Source organism: Bufo gargarizans, chromosome 1 (genome assembly GCF_014858855.1).
Source record: "Bufo gargarizans isolate SCDJY-AF-19 chromosome 1, ASM1485885v1, whole genome shotgun sequence".
Lineage (NCBI taxonomy): Eukaryota > Metazoa > Chordata > Amphibia > Anura > Bufonidae > Bufo > Bufo gargarizans.
This window is the reverse complement of record NC_058080.1, coordinates 507,023,014-507,045,296: the sequence shown is the minus strand read 5'-3', so window position 1 is coordinate 507,045,296 and position 22,283 is coordinate 507,023,014. Positions and strand designations below refer to the sequence as shown.

Sequence of the window (22,283 nt, the reverse complement as noted above, 5' to 3'; positions counted from 1 at the left end):
GAGTGCTCCGTGTAGATAGGTAGAGGCATAATAGCCCCTTCACCTTGTTAGGGCTATATAGGATTCTTTCCAGTGCTCCATCTACACGGCTCCACAGTGAATGCACCCTATTCCCGCACGGCATGACCGAAGTGTCTCCTGTCTCCTGTACCCAAGGACCTCTCCCATTAATGGTACACACTCAGATTGGGTCACTGTCACTAGTGGGCTACCTCAGGGGTCAGTATTGGGCCCTATTCTCTTCAGTATATTTATTAATGATCTTGTAGAAGGCTTGCACAGTAAAATATAATTTTTTGCAGATGACACTAAACTGTGTAAAGTACTTAACACGGAAGAGGACAGTATACTACTACAGATGGATCTGGATAGATTGGAGTTTGGGCAGATAAGTGGCAGATGAGGTTTAACACTGACAAATGTAAGGTTATGCACATGGGAAGGAATATTGCAAGTCACCAGAACATACTAAATGGTAAAACACTAGGTAAGGGCTTGTTCACATGAACATGTTCTGCCCATTGCTGTATTGCGGACCTGCAATACACTGGCACCGTTCCGCGGCCATTACGCATCACGGATGCGGACCCATTTATTTCAATGGGTCCGCAAATCTGGAGATGCGGAACACTACGGAAGCACTATGGAGTGCTTTCTATGGTTCCGTTCTGTGCTTCCGCACCGCAAAAAGATAGAACTTGCTCTATCTTTTTGCGTAACGGAAGGATCGCGGACCCATTCAAGTGATGGGGTCTACGATTCCCATGCGCCTGCCCCATGGACGGTGCCAGTGCATTGCGGATCGCAATTTGCGGTCCACAGCACTGGCACGGGCTTCACACGGTCATGTAAACGAGCCCTAACACTGACATGGAAAAGGACTTTTAGTAAACAGCAAACTAAGCTGTAGAAACCAGTGTCAGGCAGCTGCTGCCAAGGCCAATAAGATAATGGGTTGCATCAAAAGGGGCATAGATGCCCGTGATGAGAACATAGTCCTGCCACTTTACAAATCACTAGTCAGACCACCCATGGACTACTGTGTACAGTTCTGGTCTCCTGTGAACAAGGCAGACATAGCAGAGCTGGAGAGGGTTCAGAGGAGGGCAACTAAAGTAATTACTGAAATGGGGGACTACAGTACCCTGAAAGATTATGAAAATTAGGGTTATTCACCTTAGAAAAAAGACTACTGAGGGGAGATCTAATAACTATGTATAAATATATCGGGGTAATGAAAAGAGATCTCTCCCATCATCTATTTATCCCCAGGACTGTGATTGTGACAAGGGGACATCCTCTGCGTCTGGAGGAAAGAAGGTTTGTACACAAACATAGAAGAGGATTCTTTACGGTAAGAGCAGTGAGACTATGGAACTCTCTGCCTGAGGAGATGATGATGGTGAGTTCACTAAAAGCGTCCAAGAGGGCTGGATGTATTTATGGAGTGTAATAATTTGAGTTGAGCGAACCCAAACTGCAACCCGGACTTTTTTACTGAAGTTCGGGTTCGGCATTCGGGTGATTTTATTATTTTCCATTATAACCATTAAGGAGGACCTGTGGTGACGTCACTTTTGCAGGTCCTGAAGAAAAGAAAGATACCGATGCGCGATCAAGTGGATGGGGTGAGTTTTTTTTTTTAACCCCTCGATAGACCTTTTATTTAGCATTCTGTTTTAAGAATGCTATAACCATGTTATAATGGAAAATAATAAAGTGAAGTTCGGGTCCCTATTGACTTAAATGGGGTCCGGGTTCGGGGTCAAGTTCGGGTCCCGAACCCGAACTTTGACCTGAAGTTCGGCCGAACCCAGCGAACCCGAACTTCCACGGGTTCGCTCAACCCTAGTAATAATATTATTACAGGCTATAGCTACTAGAGGTGGATTGTTGATCCAGGGAATTATTCTTATTGCTTGATTGGAGTCGGGAAGGAATTTTTTTCCCCTAAGGGTACTTTCACACTAGCCTTTTTTTTTCCGGTATTGAGTTCCGTCACTGATCAGTTTTATCCTAATGCATTCTGAATGGAGAGCATTCCGTTCAGGATGCATCAGTTCAGTCCCCCCTACGGTTTTTTGGATGGAGAAAATACCGCAGCATGCTGCAGTTCTCTCTCTGGCCAAAAATTCCGGTACTGGACACTTGCCAGAATGCCGCATGCGCAGACCTTTAAAAATGCAAAAAAAGTTAATACCGGATCCATTTTTCCAGATGACACCGGAGAGTCGGATCCGGTATTTCACAAATTTCTGACAAATGCCATCCGTTTGCGTCCGGATTGCCGGATCCGGTAGGCAGTTCCGGCGACGGAACTGCCTGCCGGAATCCTCTGCTGCAAGTGTGAAAGTACCCTTAAGTGGGGAAAATTCACTTTTACCTCACAGTTGTTATTTTTCCCTTCCTCTGGATCAACTTGCAGGATAACAGACCGAACCGGATGGACAGATGTCTTTTTTCGGCCTTATAAACTATGTTACTATGTAACCATGGGCAACGTGAGCTTATATAAGACTAGTGTTGAGCGCAAATATTCGAATTGCTAATTTTTTTCTCGAATATCATAACTTTGAGATTTCGCGAATATTTAGAATATAGTTCTATATATTCGCGAAATCGAATATTCGTTGTTTTTTTTTATTGTTATATTTATTTATTTCCCACTTCCCTAAAGTTGTTCTTACCTGTCCTTTGGATTCCTGGCTTCCTGGCTGCTCCAGTCAGTGCCCAATGCCGCTTCTGCAGACTTCCGTGCTCATGGAGCGTCCCCATCACCATGGGAACGTCTCCATATACTAGAATGTACTGTCGGATTTGAGAATTACGTTGAAATCGCAATTCGATTAATTCAAGTTATAATAATCGAATTGCGATTTCAACTTGGACCTGGTTTACTATGGTTGGCTTGGTAGAATTAGCGAATATGACGAATGTATTCGTCATATTCCACAAAACGAAGATAACGAAGTATTCTCCATCTTCGTTTTAGCTACCTATTCATCAACTTCGCTAATTCTAGCAATCATATAGGAAAGTTTACTATAGAGACAGCTAAGTTTAATTCGCTATGCGATTATATTACTTTGCTTTTTTATAAATTGAATAATTATAATAATTATCAGGTATTATAAATATTCTATTTATTTAGCTTTTTTTGTAAACAGAATCATTATAATAATCAAGTATTTAACTATTCAATTTTTTTTTAAAAAAAAGCTAAGTAATATAATCGCATAGCGAATTAAACGTTGCTGTCTCTATAGTCAACTTTCCTATTTGATTGCTAGAATTAGCGAAGTTGATGAATAGGTAGCTAAAAACGAAGATGGAGAATACTTCGTTATCTTCGTTTTGAGGAATATGACGAATACATTCGTCATCTTCGCTAATTCTAGATTTCAAACCAATAGGAAAGTACTAGCCTTAAGTTAAAATCGCAATACACGATTATTTAAATCGCATATTATTCGCGATAAATGAAATAATTACGAATATTCGATTTAGACGAATATAATACGAATATTCGCGAAATATCGCGAAATCGAATATGGCACCTCCCGCTCATCACTATATAAGACCTAAAATATGGTCCAGCTTCCTGTTAGAAAAATATCACTCGCTTCCTCACTTCTCCCCGCACTTTACAAAACATTCAGTAGCCATCCCATCACTGAACATGAAATATAGATAACATCTACGTCTTAAACAAAACCAGAAACATAATCAGGCTTGAGTCCTCTTTACTTGACTCTCCAGGTGATATCCTTTTCCAGACATCCCAGTCGGGGGTCATTCTTCACTGTGCCTCCTGCCGTAGCTGGGCCTCATTAGTGTCTAGCCAAGACACTGCCTCTGCTGGTGAGTCAAAGAAATGTGTGGAGCCCTTAGCTCCCACTCGGAGCCTTGCTGGATAAAACATGGAATAGGGCACTTGTAGGGCTCGTAGGCGTTTTTTAACATCCATATACTGGGCCCTTCTGTGATGGACCTCTGCTAAAAAATCTGGAAATGTTTTTGCCGTCAACAGCAATCTGGCCCTTTTCACGTGCTTTACGTAGAATAATGTTCTGGTCTCTATAATGTAGATTCTGAATCAGGACAGGTCACGGGGGCTGCCTGGAGGTAGCTGTCTCGTGGGTACTCGGTTAGCACGTTCCACTGCAAACAGGGGAGTGAGCGACTCCTTTCCAAAAGTTACCAGCAGGCAGTTTTCCAAAAATAAACTAGGGTCACAACCTTCCACCTTCTCAGGTACTCCAATCAGTCTAATATTATTTCGCCTCAATCATGGCGATGTTAGTTATAACCTTTTCATGTCTCTTTTCATGGGAGGTACACAGTCCCTCAGAGTGCTCACTCTCCCTTCCACTTCAGTCAGGCGCTCAGAGACTTTTTGTGGGCCTTGTCTAATTATACTGACATCTTGCTTAAGGCCCCCCATAAGGTTACTCAGAGAGGAGATGGCAGTATTACACTGGTTCACCGCTGCAAAGACATCTTTCAAAGTGGGGTCGGCAGGCAACAGTACTGATCTCCTGTGTCACATGATCCTGAGTCCGCTTATCTCTTTCCCCTAGTTGTTTTGTGGGCTGTTGAGAGCTTGAGGTTGCCGCATCAGTGGCCATTTTGGTCTTGGGGTCTGCATGTTGTAACTGCCAGTCCTCTACGGGGCTGCTACCTCTCAATACTCAGTAGCAGCCTCACCTCCGGGTTCTTGGCTAGCTGTCCTAGCAAAACGCATCAGTTTGGATGCTACCTCAGCTGCTTTTTCTGCTCTATGCTTCCTGGGCGGCTGCACAGGCCTAGCGAAGCTCTCCTCCCTGGGCTCTCTCTCCCCCGAGCTCCCTCTTTGTTTTTGCTGGTTATACTGGTACCGGAGATCAAACTGAGGCGCTCTGGTAGGTCTTAGTTTGTCAGAAGGCTGAAATAGGGCAGGATGCCGAGGATATTATAAGGTTGTTGTGCGGGAGCTCTCCTCAGTGCGTCCGCTCACATGCTTGGCTGCTACAGGTGGTTCTACAAGCTATTGATTTATGGGGTGTACTTCGTTTTTGGCTTTTCCATTTTGGCATAATTTATGTTAAGTAATTAATGATACAGTGGAATCTGTTGTGTTCTTCATCTAAGGTTGCATTTACTGAGTTTTAGGACTAGATGTTTTCTCAATACTTCCTCAAATGTAAAACCATAGAATTCAAAGAAGGCCTACTTTATTTTTCTCATCACTGTATAATAATAAAAGATTTCTACAAATTGTTGCTCTATTAATAGTATTAATCAGTACTGCTGATTTTAAAAGCATAATAGGTAAATCTGCGCATTGTATTCTTTGGACTGCCAACTCTCTTAATTGGAAAATCAAACAAGATGGTCCTCCTAGTCAGAATAGGCCCACAAAAGTTGTCCTTGTAAAGCTTGAACTCTGCTTTGAGCTGGAAAGTTTGAATTTCACAGGCTGTGAAGACCTCAATGATACTTGCATGTGCTGCTGTAGCATGGTATAACTAATGCATTCTATGCACCAGATGCATACACCTTACTCTCAGGAAGCAATGTAAAAATTACCAGAATTGCCAGCTACTCTTCAACTGTTCCAGCTATTTGACATTAAGATTTGTAGATGATGGAATGCATAGCTGAGGCTGTGGCATCTTACCATTGTGAACGTGACCTTAGTTCTTAGATAACAGACATGAAACTTTCCTAAAAAAGTGACTGTCTTTAAGGCACATTTACAGGATTTCTTTAATTATTCAATGTAGTCATTAAAACATGATTATCTTCTATGTTTGTAAATTATATGTTTTTTGAGATGTTCATCATATTCCAAAGAGTGTCACACAACAGACACTTTTTTGTCACAAATATTGTACGGTATATTGATGTACACTTGATGAAAAGATCTTTCAGGTGTAAGACACAGGCAATATAATAAAGGTCACTGGTAAAATGCAAAGCTATAAAATAGTATTGCTTTAGTAAGCATGAAATATATGTATGTGGACATTCCTTCATACCAAGCAACACACACCAAGTATATGGTGTATCATTAATGATATGTCATAAAATGGAATGAAATGCCTTCCTTAACTTGCCATAGAAACTTTATTTATTTTTTAACAGCATAGTAAATGCCATATCACCAAACTAAAACCTGCCAGGCTCGGACGGATCTTCTGTAGGCAGTTTAAATATCAACTAGGTGGGACACCTCTTCTAACCAGTGGAATATATTTGCTGCCCACCCTACATGATCTCTCATGGTCTCTCATCCCTCACTTTTATCAGCTGTATAGAAGGTACTGTGCTACTGTGCATTACCAGCCATTTGTGAGCTAGAAAGAAAATACAAGGATCCACAAAGTAAACTGAGCTCTCACCTCAGGACAGGTTCCCAGGGTCTGGAGTTTGGTGCTTTCAGTCCTGGTTATGATCGTAAAAATGCTACCACCCTGATGGAGAAGAAAGTGATTAATACGTTTTTATTATTTGAAACATGTGATTTTCTTAGCTCTGTGATTGAACCGTGTACTACTCATCCTTTCTTGAGCATTAATTTTGCAACACAATACACTTAACGGTAGTCTTAATTTCCTTCCTTCAACCACAGTTACACATTTTTCTCCATTTTTCCAACTTAATTGACAACCGTTAGGCATTAATTGCTGGAGAGCCTAAGAATGGGTCAGATTTACTACTCCTGCCCAAAATGTTGATGTGTTTAAAACGCAGACTAAAGATGCGCCAAATTTATCACAGTGGGGTCAGGCTGGATGATAAATTTGGTGCATGGCTGGACACTTGTCTAACTTTGTACCCCTAAAGAGTCGGCTTAGTTTGTGACAGAACTCTGGGGCTCATTTATCAAATCTGTTAGTTTTGTGGCATAGAGAATTCATAAGTGATTCCCACATGCGACATTTAGTGAGCCTCGCCACTTTTAGAAGTGGAGTGAAAAGTAGTTCAGGATTTAAGATTGCGCAACATCATTTATGTTGCGCAATCTCCACGCCAGGCAACCTCTAGAATACTTTTACAGACATAGGCATACACCACATCGCATTTGCGACAAATATATTATTGTGTGCCATTTCATAAATTTGGAGTAAACTCACAAAGCAAAGACAGACTTAAGACTGCCACCCAAAAAACTACAAATTATAAATCCCCCCCTCTTTTGCCACAGTAGCTTCATAATGTTTTTAAAACTTGATCCAATATTATGTGCCAGAAACATGCCAAATTTTGGGGCATTTTACTCCACATTCTAGGTGGAATTACATTAGTAAATGTGGGTCACTGTATTTTAACTTCACTAACCCCTTCTTTCTCGTTCACTTAACAACCACAAATTCCTTACAGCCACTTATTTTCCCCTCCACACCTTCCACCATCTCATATCATTACCTGGAGAGGACAACTCCCTATGCCACCCACTACTGTGACATTTCCTTCACCCAACAACTGCTCATCACCCCACCTTTGGCCACAATTGTCATGGCCATTTTACTTTCCTTCACCAGAACTGTAACGCAATAATTATTTCATTGACATCTACGTCTCTTACTTGCAGAAATACCCTGGATAAGACCTATTCTCATATTTCCAGTCAATTTAAAAATTTAACAAAGTTTAGCCCATCTAAACATTTTGCATTTACATTATTCATCCCTAAGTCTTCAGCAATTCTGATTTCATCTGTTATTCATCTGTTCATATAAGTCCTTTCTCACTGGCATCCGCTAAATTGATAATATCAGAAGCCTGCATTCAGCAACCGTTCAGTACTCACTTGTGTTATACTATTTCATGTCTCATCTCTTTACAATTAAATATTCTTCTTTTTGTCCACACAACATGAAATATATTACCATGGCGGACATGTTAAACTTGTTCTTAATGAGTGTAACATCTTAACCTATACAGTTTCTCATTACATTTTACCGCAAGTAAATAAAAATCATCTTTTATATGGGAAGCTGGATTTTAGAATTTTCTTTAAGTTTCTCATTACTACCCTAAACTACCATCACAGCTTACCTCTGGAGGCTTCACGTACTCAGCAACATCCCAGATTTTCTTAGTTCCTCTGGGAGCTTTGGACATAGAGACCCCTTTGACTTTAGTGATGACTGCGCTTTCTGGACCAGTCTCTCGAGCCTGATATCCTTTTTGTATCACAAACACATACCTGTCAATAAAGTAGAAAAGATACTGATACTATAGAAATGTTGTGACACATATAGATATTAGGATATGTGCTGGACACATTTTCCTTTCAGCAGTTTATGTCCTCCAAGCCTCTTTTGGGTCAGCACTCACCAAGCAAAGTACACAATGATCAAAAGCTGCAGTAGTCTGTATATGGTTCCAAGATGACAATTCTTGACCACAATCACTTTGGGGGTCTCGTACTCCCATAGTTGCCCGAACCATGTCAGGGAGCGGATTCGGCAGCCAGTCATCAGCCAATGTCCTGTCCACGGGCACAAAGTGGCACGTGGTCCCAATACTCCTGTTTTGTAGCTCTAATGCCAGAATCTTGAAACTACAGTGGAAAACAGAAAATACAGCATCCAGGTCCGCAGGGCAGGCGTTTCTGCATCATCCTCTTGCTTCTCCGTGTAAAGTAATTAATGCTGATGTAGTAGAGTTAGGGGAGGGTTGTCACAGAACAGAGGGGGCACAGGAATCAATCTGATCAGTACATTTAATACACTGGTGCCCTCTAGTGGTACAGTTGGAGAATACATTGTCTTTCTAGACAGCTTTATTCATGAGAAAACTCGTTTTTTACTCTTTAAAATGGTCTCTAAAGTTAGCCTGTCACATTTAAAAGCGCAATATTCAGACAACTGGAGATGCTGAGCAGATTGATATATAGTTTTATGGTGAAAGGATCAGTATAAGGCCTCATGCACACGACCGTTTCGTTTTTTGTGGTCCACAAACCGCGGATCCGCAAAAAACGGAAGCCGCACGTGTGCCTTCCGCAATTTGCGGAACAGAACGGGCGGCCCATTGTAGAAATGCCTATTCTTGTCTGCAAAACGGACAAGAATAGTACATGTTCTAGTTTTTTTTGCGGGGCCACGGAACGGAGCAACGGCCGGGCTTGGCAATAATGAGCGCTGCTTGGCACATATGGCCAGAGGGACAGCCCCTTGGGCACGTTAGGAAGCTAATTTGCATATAAAACGATTTTTATCCAAAATTAAAAGAACAGGTGAGGTTAAAAATAGTAGATTTTTAATTAGATCATGGAGACTAATATGATGTCAACAGCTCAATATCGAAAATTTGGAGGTAGGTGTGGGGGGGGGGGGGGTGGCCCATACAAAACTTTGCTGTGGGGCCACAGCCTTTTTTTGTTTGAATGTGTGTACAGGGATAACTATCAATCACTGATTAGGATCACCCACTGGACTCCTCAACACAAAGAGAACAGAGATTTGAATGAATAAATTACAAAGTCTGATGAATATTTTCCCATAAAACTACATATCAATCTGCTCAGCTCCTGCTCTATAACATGCAGCAAGAAGTTTACACTGCATTTTGGCCGTGACAAGTTTGCTTTAAACCCACATCTCCCTGACATTTTGCTGAGCAGCAATGAAAAATGAGTTGCTAATTTTATGACAATGTCAAAATACTTTTATGAGCGCTCATAATCCTTTTTCTCACATCAAATGGAGGCTCAGTGATTAGCACTGTTGCCTTGCAAAACTGGGGTCCTAAGTTCAAATCCATGGTGCATGGTGTTTGTATGTCCTCCCAGTGGCGTAATAAGGGGGAAGGGGGGGGGGGGGGGGCGGTCCGCCCCAGGTTCCAGCTCTCAGGGAGGTGCCAGAAACAATGAGCGCTTCCATCAATACAGATGGAAGCGCTCATTGCTGGAGCGCTGGGAGCTGCGGTCCTATCACTTACAGCTCAGCTCCCAGCGCTCCTCCCCTCCTTCAGGCCAGCGACGTACAGAATGGTGAAACAGGAAGACTTCTCCCTGCTCCTCCTGCAGGCACAGATCGAGCTGCCGGCATGTGTGGGCGGAGCCTGAAACCCAGAAATCTGCATAAGCTCCACCCACACAGTGCTGCAGAGTGATCTGCGTCTTTAGGGGAGAGAGGACTGTGAGCTTCAGGAACGGGACGAGGTGAGTAGTTGCTGTGTTTTTTATTTTATTTTTTTAAATACAGAGGAGGTGAAGAGGGCTTTATTACTATGGAGGGGGCACAGAGGACTTTATTACTATGGAGGGGGCACAGAGGGCATTACTAATGTGAAGGGGTCACAATTGGCATTTCTACTATGGAGGGGGCACAGAGCCAGGGGGCATTACTACAATGAAGGGGGCACAGAGGGCATTATTATGTTGAAGGGGGCACAGTGGGCATTATTACTGTGAAGGGGGCACAATGGGGATTTCTACTATGGAGGGGCCACAGAGGGCATTACTAGCACAGTGGGCATTACTACTATTAAGGTGGCACAATGGGCATTATTGCAATGAAGAGTACACATGGGGACAATTATTTTTATAGTATTGGGGAGAGGGGGGGAGCAGAGAAAGGACCCATCCCTGGTGCCAAACACCCTAAGCACGCCACTGTGTCCTCCCTTTGTAAGCATGGGTTCCCTTATGGTTTTCGGGTATCTTCACACACTCCAAAAACAACTGATAGGTTAACTGGTTTCCTATATCACTGGCCAGAGTATGTACATTTTAAAGGGGTTGTCCAAGTTATATTTATTGATGACCTATCCTTAGGATAGGTCATCAATATCAGATCGGCTAGGGTCCGACACCCGACACCCGGCACCCCCGCCGATCAGCTGTTTGAAGAGAAGGCGCGCACCGTGCCAGCGCTGCCTCTTCTTCACTGTTTAATTTCTCGCTGTTGCATCTGCAGCGGTGAACAGGTGTAATTACACCTAACCGTCCCATTCATTTCAATAGTACGGATCGCTCCTATACAAGTGTATGGGAACGATCCGTCCCATTTAAGGAATGTAAGGAATAAAGGGAACCTGTCAGGTGATTTCTGCTACTGACAGCAGATAGGACAGAGGGTGAGAAGCTGAGCTCTGTCAAATATAGATTTATATGATTTGGAGCAGGATGTTTGAGTAAAAAGCAGAGTAAATGCTAACAAGACTCCTAGGAGTGACAGTGAGAGTCCTGATTACCCTGCCCACACAATATGATTGATGACTCTCCCTGTATCAATGTGTGTTCACAGAAAGCTGCCAATCAGGACTCTCGGTTAACTAAAAGGTGTACTGAGTTTACATTTCAAGGACTGTAGAGATTAACCACCTGAATAGAGTAAACTTTAAAATGTAACTTCATTGTATGTTATAAAAAAAAATCTGTGGCTAAACCACAATGTGACTCAATTTTCAAGCTGGTTAGAAGAGTGATAGATAACTCAGGAAACATATGTTTGAGTCCTAAAAGCTCCTTACCCATTAAAATAGGGAATTATGGTCTGCACGCTGATGGCGCCGCTGCCTAGTTTGTGAGCTCTGTCTACAGCACCGAAAAACGGCTAACCTCGGCTACCCTAGCACCCTTATTTCATAAAGGACATTGTACCCAACAAAGGTCCACTGATGGGGCAAGTAAGAAAGCGCCAAGTCATTGAGTTCTTTCACAAATCTGTGTCACAGAGCGGGAGCCCAAAACTGACGCCATCGCCATCTTGCTCGACCTCACCTGCTTCCTCCACCAGGGGCACTGCTGCAAAGGCAATACAGACATCTGGAGCCCCTCACATGCTCACAGAAGATATACTGAGAAGCATGCTGGAGTCGCTGCGCACATCTTTAAAGAGGATATCCACAGCATACTCAGGGAAGTGCAAAGATAAATTTCACAACTTGGGAAACGCATGTCCCACCTAGAAGGCAAGATGGTGGAACTGACTGCTTCCTACAACTCACTAAATAGACGCCAATAAAGCCCTACAGGAGGAGGTAGGGAAACTATCAGCAAACCTGCATAATATGGAAGAACGCAATCGGCGCAACAATGTACGCCTCAGAGAGGTGCCTGAATCGGTGGGCACAGATGAACTCAGCTCCCTACTTAAAAACCTCCTCAGGGACGCCATTCAAGGCGTGCCAGAGTTGGATACAGTCAGGTCCATAAATATTGGGACAGCGACACAATTCTACATTTTTGGCTCTATACACCACCACAATGGATTTGAAATGTAATGAACAAGATGTGCTTTAACTGCAGATTGTCAGCTTTAATTTCAGGGTATTTACATCACAATCAGGTGAACGGTGTAGGAATTACAGTTTGCATATGTGCCTCCCACTTGTTAAGAGACCAAAAGTAATGGGACAATTGGCTTCTCAGCTGTTCCATGGCCAGGTGTGTGTTATTCCCTCATTATCCCAATTAAATTACAATGAGCAGATAAAAGGTCCAGAGTTCATTTCAAGTGTGCTATTTGCATTTGGAATCTGTTGCTGTCAACTCTCAAGATGAGATCCAAAGAGCTGTCACTATCAGTGAAGCAAGCCATCATTAGGCTGAAAGAACAAAACAAACCAATCAGAGAGATAGCAAAAACATTAGGCGTGGCCAAAACAACTGTTTGGAACATTCTTAACCCTTTCAGGACCAAGCCATTTTTTACCTTAAGGACCAGGCTATTTTTTGCAAATCTGACCAGTGTCAGTTTATGTGTGAATAACTTTAAAACACTTTTACTTATCCAGGCCGTTCTGAGATTGTTTTTTCGTCCCATATTGTACTTCATGACACTGGTAAAATTAAGTCAAAAAAAAATTTTTTTTTGCACAAAAAAATACCAAATTTACCCAAAATTTGGAAAAATTAGCAAATTTCAAAGTTTCAGTTTCTCTACTTCTGTAATACATAGTAATACCCCTAAAAATTGTGATGACTTTACATTCCCCATATGTCTACTTCATGTTTGGATCATTTTGGGAATTACATTTTATTTTTTGGGGACGTTACAAGGCTTAGAAGTTTAGAAGCATTTTTCGGAAAATTTCCAAAACCCAATTTTTAGGGACCACTACAGCTCTGAAGTCACTTTGTGAGGCTTACATAATTGAAACCACCCAAAAATGACCCCATTCTATAAACTACACCCCTCAAGGTATTCAAAACTGATTTTACAAACTTGGTTAACCCTTTAGGTGTTGCACAAGAGTTATTGGCAAATAGAGATAAAATTTGAGAATTTCATTTTTTTGCCTAATTTTCCATTTTAACCCATTTTTTCCACTAACAAAGCAAGGGTTAACAGCCAAACAAGACTGTATCTTTTTTGCTCTGACTCTGCCGTTTACAGAAACACCCCATATGTGGCCGTAAACTACTGTACGGCCACACAGCGGGGCGTAGAGTGAAAGGTGCGCCGTATGGTTTTTGGAAGCCAGATTTTGCTGGACAGTTTTTTTGACACCATGTCCCATTTGAAGCCCCCTGATGCACCCCTAGAGTAGAAACTCTATAAAAGTGACCCCATCTAAGAAACTACACCCCTCAAGGTATTCAAAACTGATTTTACAAACTTCGTTAACCCTTTAGGTGTTGCACAAGAGTTATTGGCAAATAGAGATAAAATTTGAGAATTTCATTTTTTTGCCTAATTTTCCATTTTAACCCATTTTTTCCACTAACAAAGCAAGGGTTAACAGCCAAACAAGACTGCATCTTTATTGCCCTGACTCTGCCGTTTACAGAAACACCCCATATGTGGCCGTAAACTACTGTACGGCCACACAGCGGGGCGTAGAGTGAAAGGTGCGCCGTATGGTTTTTGGAAGCCAGATTTTGCTGGACAGTTTTTTTGACACCATGTCCCATTTGAAGCCCCCTGATGCACCCCTAGAGTAGAAACTACATAAAAGTGACCCTATCTAAGAAACTACACCCCTCAAGGTATTCAAAACTGATTTTACAAACGTTGTTAACCCTTTAGGTGTTCCACAAGAGTTATTGGCAAATAGAGATGAAATTTCAGAATTTCAATTTTTGGGCAAATTTTCCATTTTACTTTTTTTTTTCCAGTTACAAAGCAAAGTTTAACAGCCAAACAAAACTCATTATTTATGGCCCTGATTCTGTAGTTTACAGAAACACCCCATATGTGGTCGCAAACCGCTGTATGGGCACACTGCAGGGCGCAGAAGGAAAGGGATGCCATATGGTTTTTGGAAGGCAGATTTTGCTAGACAGTTTTTTTGGGCACTATGTCCCATTTGAAGCCCCCCTGATGCACCCCTAGGTTAGAAACTCCAAAAGAGTGACCCCATTTTGGAAACTATGGGATAAGGTGGCAGTTTTGTTGGTACTATTTTAGGGTATATATGATTTTTGGTTGCTCTATATTACACTTTTTGTGAGGCAAAGTAACAAAAAATAGAAATTCTGAAATTTCATCTCCATTTGCCACTAACTCTTGTGGAACACTTAAAGGGTTAACACAGTTTGTAAAATCAGTTTTGAATATCTTGAGGGGTGTAGTTTCCAAAATGGGGTCACTTTTTGGAGTTTCTACTCTAGGGGTGCATCAGGGGGCTTCAAATGGGACATGGTGTCAAAAATTCCAGTCCAGCAAAAACTGCCTTCCAAAAACCATATGGCATTCCTTTCCTTCTGTGCCCTGCCGTGTGGCCATACAGCAGTTTACGACCACATATGGGGCATTTATATAAACTACAGAATCAGGCCAATAAATATTGAGTTTTATTTGGCTGTTAACCCTTGCTTTGTTACGGGAAAAAATTGATTAAAATGGAAAATTTCCCAAAAAATAGGTGTTTTGGCACTGTTTTTATTTTTTATTATTTGCAACGTTCATCTGACAGGTACGATTATGTGCTATTGTTATAGAGCAAGTTCCTACGGACGTGGCAATACCTAATATGTCTACCTTTTTTAATTTATCTAGGTTTTACACAATAAAATCATTTTTGAAACAAAAAAAATCATGTTTTAGTGTCTCTATAGTCTGAGAGCCATAGTTTTTTCAGTTTTTAGTCGATTGTCTCAGGTTGGGTATCATTTTTGCGGGATGAGATGACGGTTAGATTGGTACTATTTTGGGGTGCATATGACTTTTCGATCGCTTGCTATTACACTTTTTGTGATGTAAGGTAACAAAAAAATGGCTTTTTTGACACCGTTTTTATTTAATTTTTTTTACAGTGTTCACCTGAGGGGTTAGGTCATGTGGTATTTTTATAGAGCAGGTTCTTACGGACGTGGCAATACCTAATATGTCTACCTTTTTTTAATTTATCTAGGTTTTACACAATAATATCATTTTTGAAACAAAAAGAAATCATGTTTTAGTGTCTCCATAGTCTGAGAGCCATAGTTTTTTCAGTTTTTAGTCGATTGTCTCAGGTTGGGTATCATTTTTGCGGGATGAGATGACGGTTAGATTGGTACTATTTTGGGGTGCATATGACTTTTTGATCGCTTGCTATTACACTTTTTGTGATGTAAGGTAACAAAAAAATGGCTTTTTTGACACCGTTTTTATTTAATTTTTTTTACAGTGTTCACCTGAGGGGTTAGGTCATGTGGTATTTTTATAGAGCAGGTTCTTACGGACGTGGCAATACCTAATATGTCTACCTTTTTTTAATTTATCTAGGTTTTACACAATAATATCATTTTTGAAACAAAAAGAAATCATGTTTTAGTGTCTCCATAGTCTGAGAGCCATAGTTTTTTCAGTTTTTAGTCGATTGTCTCAGGTTGGGTATCATTTTTGCGGGATGAGATGACGGTTAGATTGGTACTATTTTGGGGTGCATATGACTTTTTGATCGCTTGCTATTTCACTTTTTGTGATGTAAGGTAACAAAAAAATGGTTTTTTTGACACCGTTTTTATTTAATTTTTTTTACAGTGTTCACCTGAGGGGTTAGGTCATGTGGTATTTTTATAGAGCAGGTTCTTACGGACGTGGCAATACCTAATATGTCTACCTTTTTTTAATTTATCTAGGTTTTACACAATAATATCATTTTTGAAACAAAAAAAAATCATGTTTTAGTGTCTCCATAGTCTGAGAGCCATAGTTTTTTCAGTTTTTAGGCGATTGTCTCATGTAGGGGCTCATTTTTTGCGGGATGAGGTGACGGTTGGATTGGCACTATTTTGGCGTACATGTGACTTTTTTGATCACTTTTATTATCTTTTTTGGGAAGTAAGGTGGGCAAAATTTCTATTTCCTCATAGTTTTTATTTTTTTATTTTTATGGCGTTCACCGTGCGGGGAAATTAACATGATTGTTTTATAGATCAGGTCGTTACGGACGCGGCGATACCTAATATGTGTAGCGTTTTTTATTTATTTTATTTTTATTCAGTGATAAATGTTTTTTTTTTATCTTTTACTTTTTTCACTTTTTTTAACATTTTTTTTGACCCAGACCCACTTGGTTCTTGAAGATCCAGTGGGTCTGATGTCTGTATAATACAGTACAGTACAATATACTATACAGTACTGCACTGTATTTTACTTACAGTTTGCCTGAACAGACCTATGCTTTCAGCATAGATCTGTTCAGTACCATGGACAGCAGGATGCCTGAGAAGGCATCCTGTTGCCATGGGAACCTTCCCCGTCTGTCACAACTGCGCAGACGGGGAAGGGTGAGGACGGGGCTGGCGGGGGGCTCTCTGGGGGCTCTCTCCCTCTCCCATCGGGGGCTGCAAAGGCACAGCAGCCCCCCGATCGGAGAGGGAGGGAGCTCTCTCTTACTGTTAACCTTTTCCATACAGCGGTCCGTACGGACCGCTGTATGGAAAGGGTTAAACGGCTGACATCGCATCAACGATGTCAGCCGTTTATACCAGGGTGCCAGCAATGTGCTGGCACCCTGGTATACCCACTGTACACCAACGATTATTGAAGGGGAGGCGGGCGGGGGATCGCGATCCCGCCTGCCGCACCGCCCGCCTCCCGCACGGCCCGCACCGCCCGCAACCCTCCCCCTGCACCACCCGCCCACATAATACTATTCAGGGGTGCAGGGGGGGGTAAAAAAACTTGATTTTGGCAATTTTAAAGTTTCTGATCCCTGCGGTCAGGGACCGCAGGGATCAGAAACGGCATAAAGCGCTAAAAACCGCAGGTCTGAATTGACCTGCGGTTTGAAGCAATCGCCGATAGGGGGGGGGTCACAGGACCCCCCTCGGCATTGACACTGGGTGCCTGGCTGTGTGTAACAGCCGGCACTCAGCGCTGTCACCATGTCTGCAGACATGGTGACAGTTTAATGCCATGACGAATATACTCGTCATGGAGCACTAACTAGCAGTGTTTTATGACGAGTATACACGTCATAGGTCGGGAAGGGGTTAAAAAGAAGGAAAGCACCGGTGAGCTCAGCAACACCAAAAGACCCGGAAGACCACGGAAAACAACTGTGGTCGATGTGCTGCCACGCAGCTTTTACTGTCTAGCAGTTGTTATTACATGTTATTTTACTATATTATTTGGTATGATCCTTACACCCCTGCTGTTTCTGGCTAGTTGGTTGTTCCCACCCTCAATTTCCTGCTGTAACTCCATTTTGTATAGTTGTTGTGAAGAGACTGCAGAGTGAGGGAGCTGAGTAACTTCATTAGAAATGTACCTATGAAAAAGCCTCTATGTTCATATCCTTGCTACCTTGAAGCATAAAGAAGCATTGAAAATCACCTCTGGAGTCTTTATTCATTGAGTAAGCTATCTGTTAAAGTGATCATTCAACCTGCCGCACACATCCTTACAGACTGGGTCTACAAGAAGCTTGTCGCAGGTACAACCGATGCTGAGACAGAATAGTGGATGACCGAATAATTATTTCCCTGGTGAAGAAAACACCCTCCACAACAGTTGGCCAGATCAAGAACACTCTCCAGGAGGTAGGTGTATGTGTGTCAAAGTCAACAATCAAGAGAAGACTTCACCAGAGTGAATACAGAGGGTTCACCACAAGGTGTAAACCATTGGTGAGCCTCAAAAACAGGAAGGCCAGATTAGAGTTTGCCAAACGACCTCTAAAAAAGCCTTCACAGTTCTGGAACAACATCCTATGGACAGATGAGACCAATATTAACTTGTACCAGAGTGATGGGAAGAGAAGAGTATGGAGAAGGAAAGGAACTGCTCACGATCCTAAGCATACCACCTAATTAGTGAAGCATTGTGGTGGTAGTGTCATGGCATGGGCATGTATGGCACATGATGGAGGGCTGTTATTACTGGCACATTAGGGGGGCTGTTATTACTGGCACATGATGGGGGGGCTGTTATTACTGGCACATGATGGGGGGGCTCTTATTACTGGCACATGATGGGGGGGCCATTATTACTGGCACATGATTAGAGGGGTTGCTCTTGTTACTGGCACATTATTGGGGGCACTATAGTGGCATCTACTGACGCTACAAAGAAGGGGTATTTTATATGGGGGCTCTGTACAGTAGAATTTTATACTGGGACACATTATGGTGGGCACTATGGGAAAGGGGGGAGAGGAGTACTATGGGGTCATCTATGGGCGCACTAAGAAGGGGTATTTTATACTTGCAAATTAAGGGGGACACTGAGGGCATCTACTGGGGAATTTTACACTGGTACATTATGGGGGGCACTAGAAGGAAGGGGGAGAGGAGCACTATGGAGGCACTGTATAGGGGTATTATATACTGGCACATTATGGGGGCACTATGGGAACATTAGCTCAACTGGGGGCATTACAAGGGGGTATTTTTTGCACTGCTACATTATAAGAATAATTATTTCTACTGGGGGGCATGATGGTGGGCTTTATTACTCCCCCATAGTATGACCCCCCAGTAGCAGCACCAGCCTCTCCCTGCTCTGCTATCCCTCTGCCCCTCCAAATCCTTATTATGAAATCTTTCTCATTAGGATAAAACACAACATCAGCTCCACTGAGCCCCCCAGCCAAGTGTTGAAGTGGTGTCCGAGATCCCCAAGGGCCAAGCCAAGTAATTGTAAGTTTTCATGTGAAATATGTTTATGGCTCTGGATCCGCCACTGGACACAGCTCGCAGTCGGTCTCTTACAGCAGGCCGGCAAAAACTATTTGTTACAAAGATTGTTTTCCTCTTTGTGTATGTTTAGGTGAACTAGGGGGATTAGCTCGCACAGGGCGCCTGAAAACCTAAGGCCAGCCCTGGAGGCACATATGCAAACTGTTGTAATTCCTACACCGTTCGCCTGATTTGAATGTAAATACCCTCAAATTAAAGCTGACAGTCTGCAGTTAAAGCACATCTTGTTTGTTTCATTTCAAATCCATTGTGGTGGTGTATAGAGCCATAAATGTTAGAATTGTGTCGATGTCCCAATATTTTTGGACCTGACTGTATAACTTTTGTGGGGATTTGCTCTGGTAGGCAGGTTAGCGGATGCAATATAGAGGCAATGGAACAGGTTTTAAATCAATCTTCAGTGTTTATTCACACTCATAATATAACACAACAGTCCCTTTTTAGGCTTGGTGCTTGTTCACACACAGAAAAAATAAAATAACATTCACCTGGTATCATGGGTGTCAGTTCACAACCGGCTGAATGCTCAGCCTCATAAAGTCCACTTGCAGGCTGTTTTTAAGCGGCTTGCTTGCCTGACACACGGCCTTCAGACGTCAGCACAGAGAGCTCCCAAAACCACAGCGTCTCCACTGTGAAGTGGAGGATAATCCACTCAGCTGAGACTGCTGGCTGGGTTTTTATATCCCAGCCAAAAACCGGCCTGGAGAGTGGGGAGAAGCCACCCACCCTGCACTTTGGCTGCTCCCAATAAGAGCCCGGCCCAAATCAGTTCTACAGCCATACTAACAAATAGCACTAACTGCCACTGTCACTTAAAATTACAGGCTCTTACCTCACCGAGGCCAGGAATCTCGGTGACACATACCTTCCGTCAATGACGGACCCTTGCGTCTTCCTACATACCTCCCCCCTTTGTTCAACCCTGAGGGGGTGAACACTTGCCAGATAGTGTACGTGGGACAGGGCATCCGCGTTTCCCTGTAACCTGCTTGCCCTATGTTCCATGAAAAACTTTACGTTTTGTAAAGACAAGAACCACCTGGTGACCCGAGCATTCCTCTCATCCACTTGAGAGGGGAGTGGTCGGTCACCAGACGGAACTTTCTCCCCAACAGATAATAGCGCAGAGACTCGAGTGCCCACTTGATGGCCAGGCACTCTCTCTCCACTATATTGTACTGGGTCTCGGCTGGAGTGAGCTTACGGCTGAGGAAGACAACGGGATGCTCCTCCCCGTTGACTTCCCGAGACAGTACAACACCAAAGCCTACTTCGGAGGCATCGGTCTGTACTATAAACTCCCTTTTGAAGTCAGGCGTCACCAAAACCGGGAACCCACCCAGGGCCGACTTCAAAACGGAGAAAGCCTTTTCCGCCTGGTCATTCCAGTGGACCACAATGGACTTCTGTCCCTTCAAGAGCCCTGTCAATAAAGCTGCTAAAGTGGCAAAATGGGGAAAGAACCTCATATAATAGCCCACCATTCCCAGGAATTACTTGCCAAGAGGTGACAGGTCGGGGCCAATTCCTTATCGCCTCTATTTTGTTTACTTGGGGTTTTATGACTCCGCGCCCAATGACATACCCTAGGTATTTAGTCTTCTCTAACCCTATCGCCCATTTTTTGGGGTTAGCTGTTAGACCAGCCTTTCGAAGGGCGTCCACTACGGCCTGTACTTTGGGCAGGTGACTTTCCCAAACGGTGCTGTGAATGACAATATCATCCAAATAAGCCAAGGCGTATCGCCGATTTGGACCAAGCACAATGTCCATTAGATGTTGAAAAGTGGCAGGGGCGTCATGCAGACCGAAGGGTAACACCTTATATTGGTACAGCCCCTCTGGTGTAATGAAGGCAGTTTTCTCTTTGGCAGCCTCCATCAAGGGTACTTGCCAGTACCCTTTGGTGAGGTCCAAAACACAAAAATACCGGGCTTGGCCTAACCTTTCAATAAGCTCATCCACCCGAGGAATGGGATATGCATCGAATTTAGATATTTCGTTTAGCTTACAAAAATCATTACAAAACCTTAACGTTCCGTCCGGCTTGGGTATTAAGAGTATAGGACTGGCCCACTCAATTTTATACTCCTCGATGACATCTAGCCGCAGCATGAGCTGCACTTCCTCCGAGATGGCTTGTTGCTAAGCCTCGGGTACCCGGTATGGCTTTAACCGGACTTTTGCCCGAGGCTCAGTGACAATGTCATGCTGGATTGAGAAAGTGCATCCAGGGAGGTCCGAGAACACATCCGTGTTCCGACTAACGACCTTCCTGGTCTCCTGAGCCTGTTTAAAGGAGAGTTTGTCAGCAATTTTTACTGTGGCAACCACCTCCCTTGCATAGGAGCCTGAACCTTAGGGAAGCCGTTATGTGTTTGTATTTGTATGTCTTTATGTGTATTTCATGCAGCACTTTGTATTAATTTGGGTACCCCAGAGCTCAATCCTCTCACCCTAAACATAAGCCGAGGGTGGCTTAACTCAAAGTAAGAGGGAATTTAACACCCCAGAGTTGTGTTAATACACGCCTCTACCCCACTACTATCTTCTAAGAGCCTGTATATTGTCATCTTATGTAATTTATATTATGTCTTCACAAATCTGCATCTAAAACCATGTTAAATTCCATTGTTTTTGTAATTTTCCAGGTTCACCAGCAGGTGGCAGCAACGCATTGGCCAGGTTCTAGTCCTAGTTTAGTATATCTAGGCTGGAATGGATTATTCCAGTTTAGCTTCCCCTCTGTGAGAGAAGTGGGCTGTTCCCACATCCTGCAGCATGGGTGGAGAAGGAAGTTAAAGTTAGTGTAGCCCACCCCCTGCTAGGGGTAGGGTGTGTGTGTGAAGAGTTCCCCTGCATAGGGAAGACAGCAAGGATCTTGTCTCGGCTGAGACTTGATCAGATTCCCAGTCTGAGCTCCTTCAGCCTCAGCTAGATGAAGAAGCAGAAAACTACAGACAACCTCCAGACTTCCAGGAAGAAAGCATCCCCTGAGAAATCATCTGAGAGTTAAGTCCAGAGACCTAGGAGAAGCCATTCCTCCTAAGCTAGTCTGTCCCCATACAGCAGAAGTTACAGAAAAGTGCAGAAGATTAATTCCTATCACAATTACAGAGCTACAAAGTAGACGACTTATCCTGCATCTCCAAGTTTAAAGCAAAAGCATTCGTTTCCTGCCAATCATTGCTAAAATTTGCTGGGG

General features: G+C 42.9%; 1 protein-coding gene across 1 annotated transcript in view; it reads right to left on the bottom strand.

The window, feature by feature from the left end:
- P2RX2 (purinergic receptor P2X 2) overlaps nucleotides 1–8,468 on the bottom strand; it is a 48,813-nt gene extending 40,345 nt beyond the window's left edge. Inside the window, exons 1-3 of the mRNA XM_044281327.1 lie at nucleotides 8,326–8,468; nucleotides 8,044–8,194; nucleotides 6,384–6,455 (exon numbers count right to left, since the gene is read on the bottom strand). Coding sequence (XP_044137262.1) covers nucleotides 6,384–6,455; nucleotides 8,044–8,194; nucleotides 8,326–8,468 — 366 coding nt within the window. The remainder of the gene's footprint in view (nucleotides 1–6,383; nucleotides 6,456–8,043; nucleotides 8,195–8,325) is intronic.
- Between the last annotated feature and the right edge of the window lie 13,815 nt (nucleotides 8,469–22,283).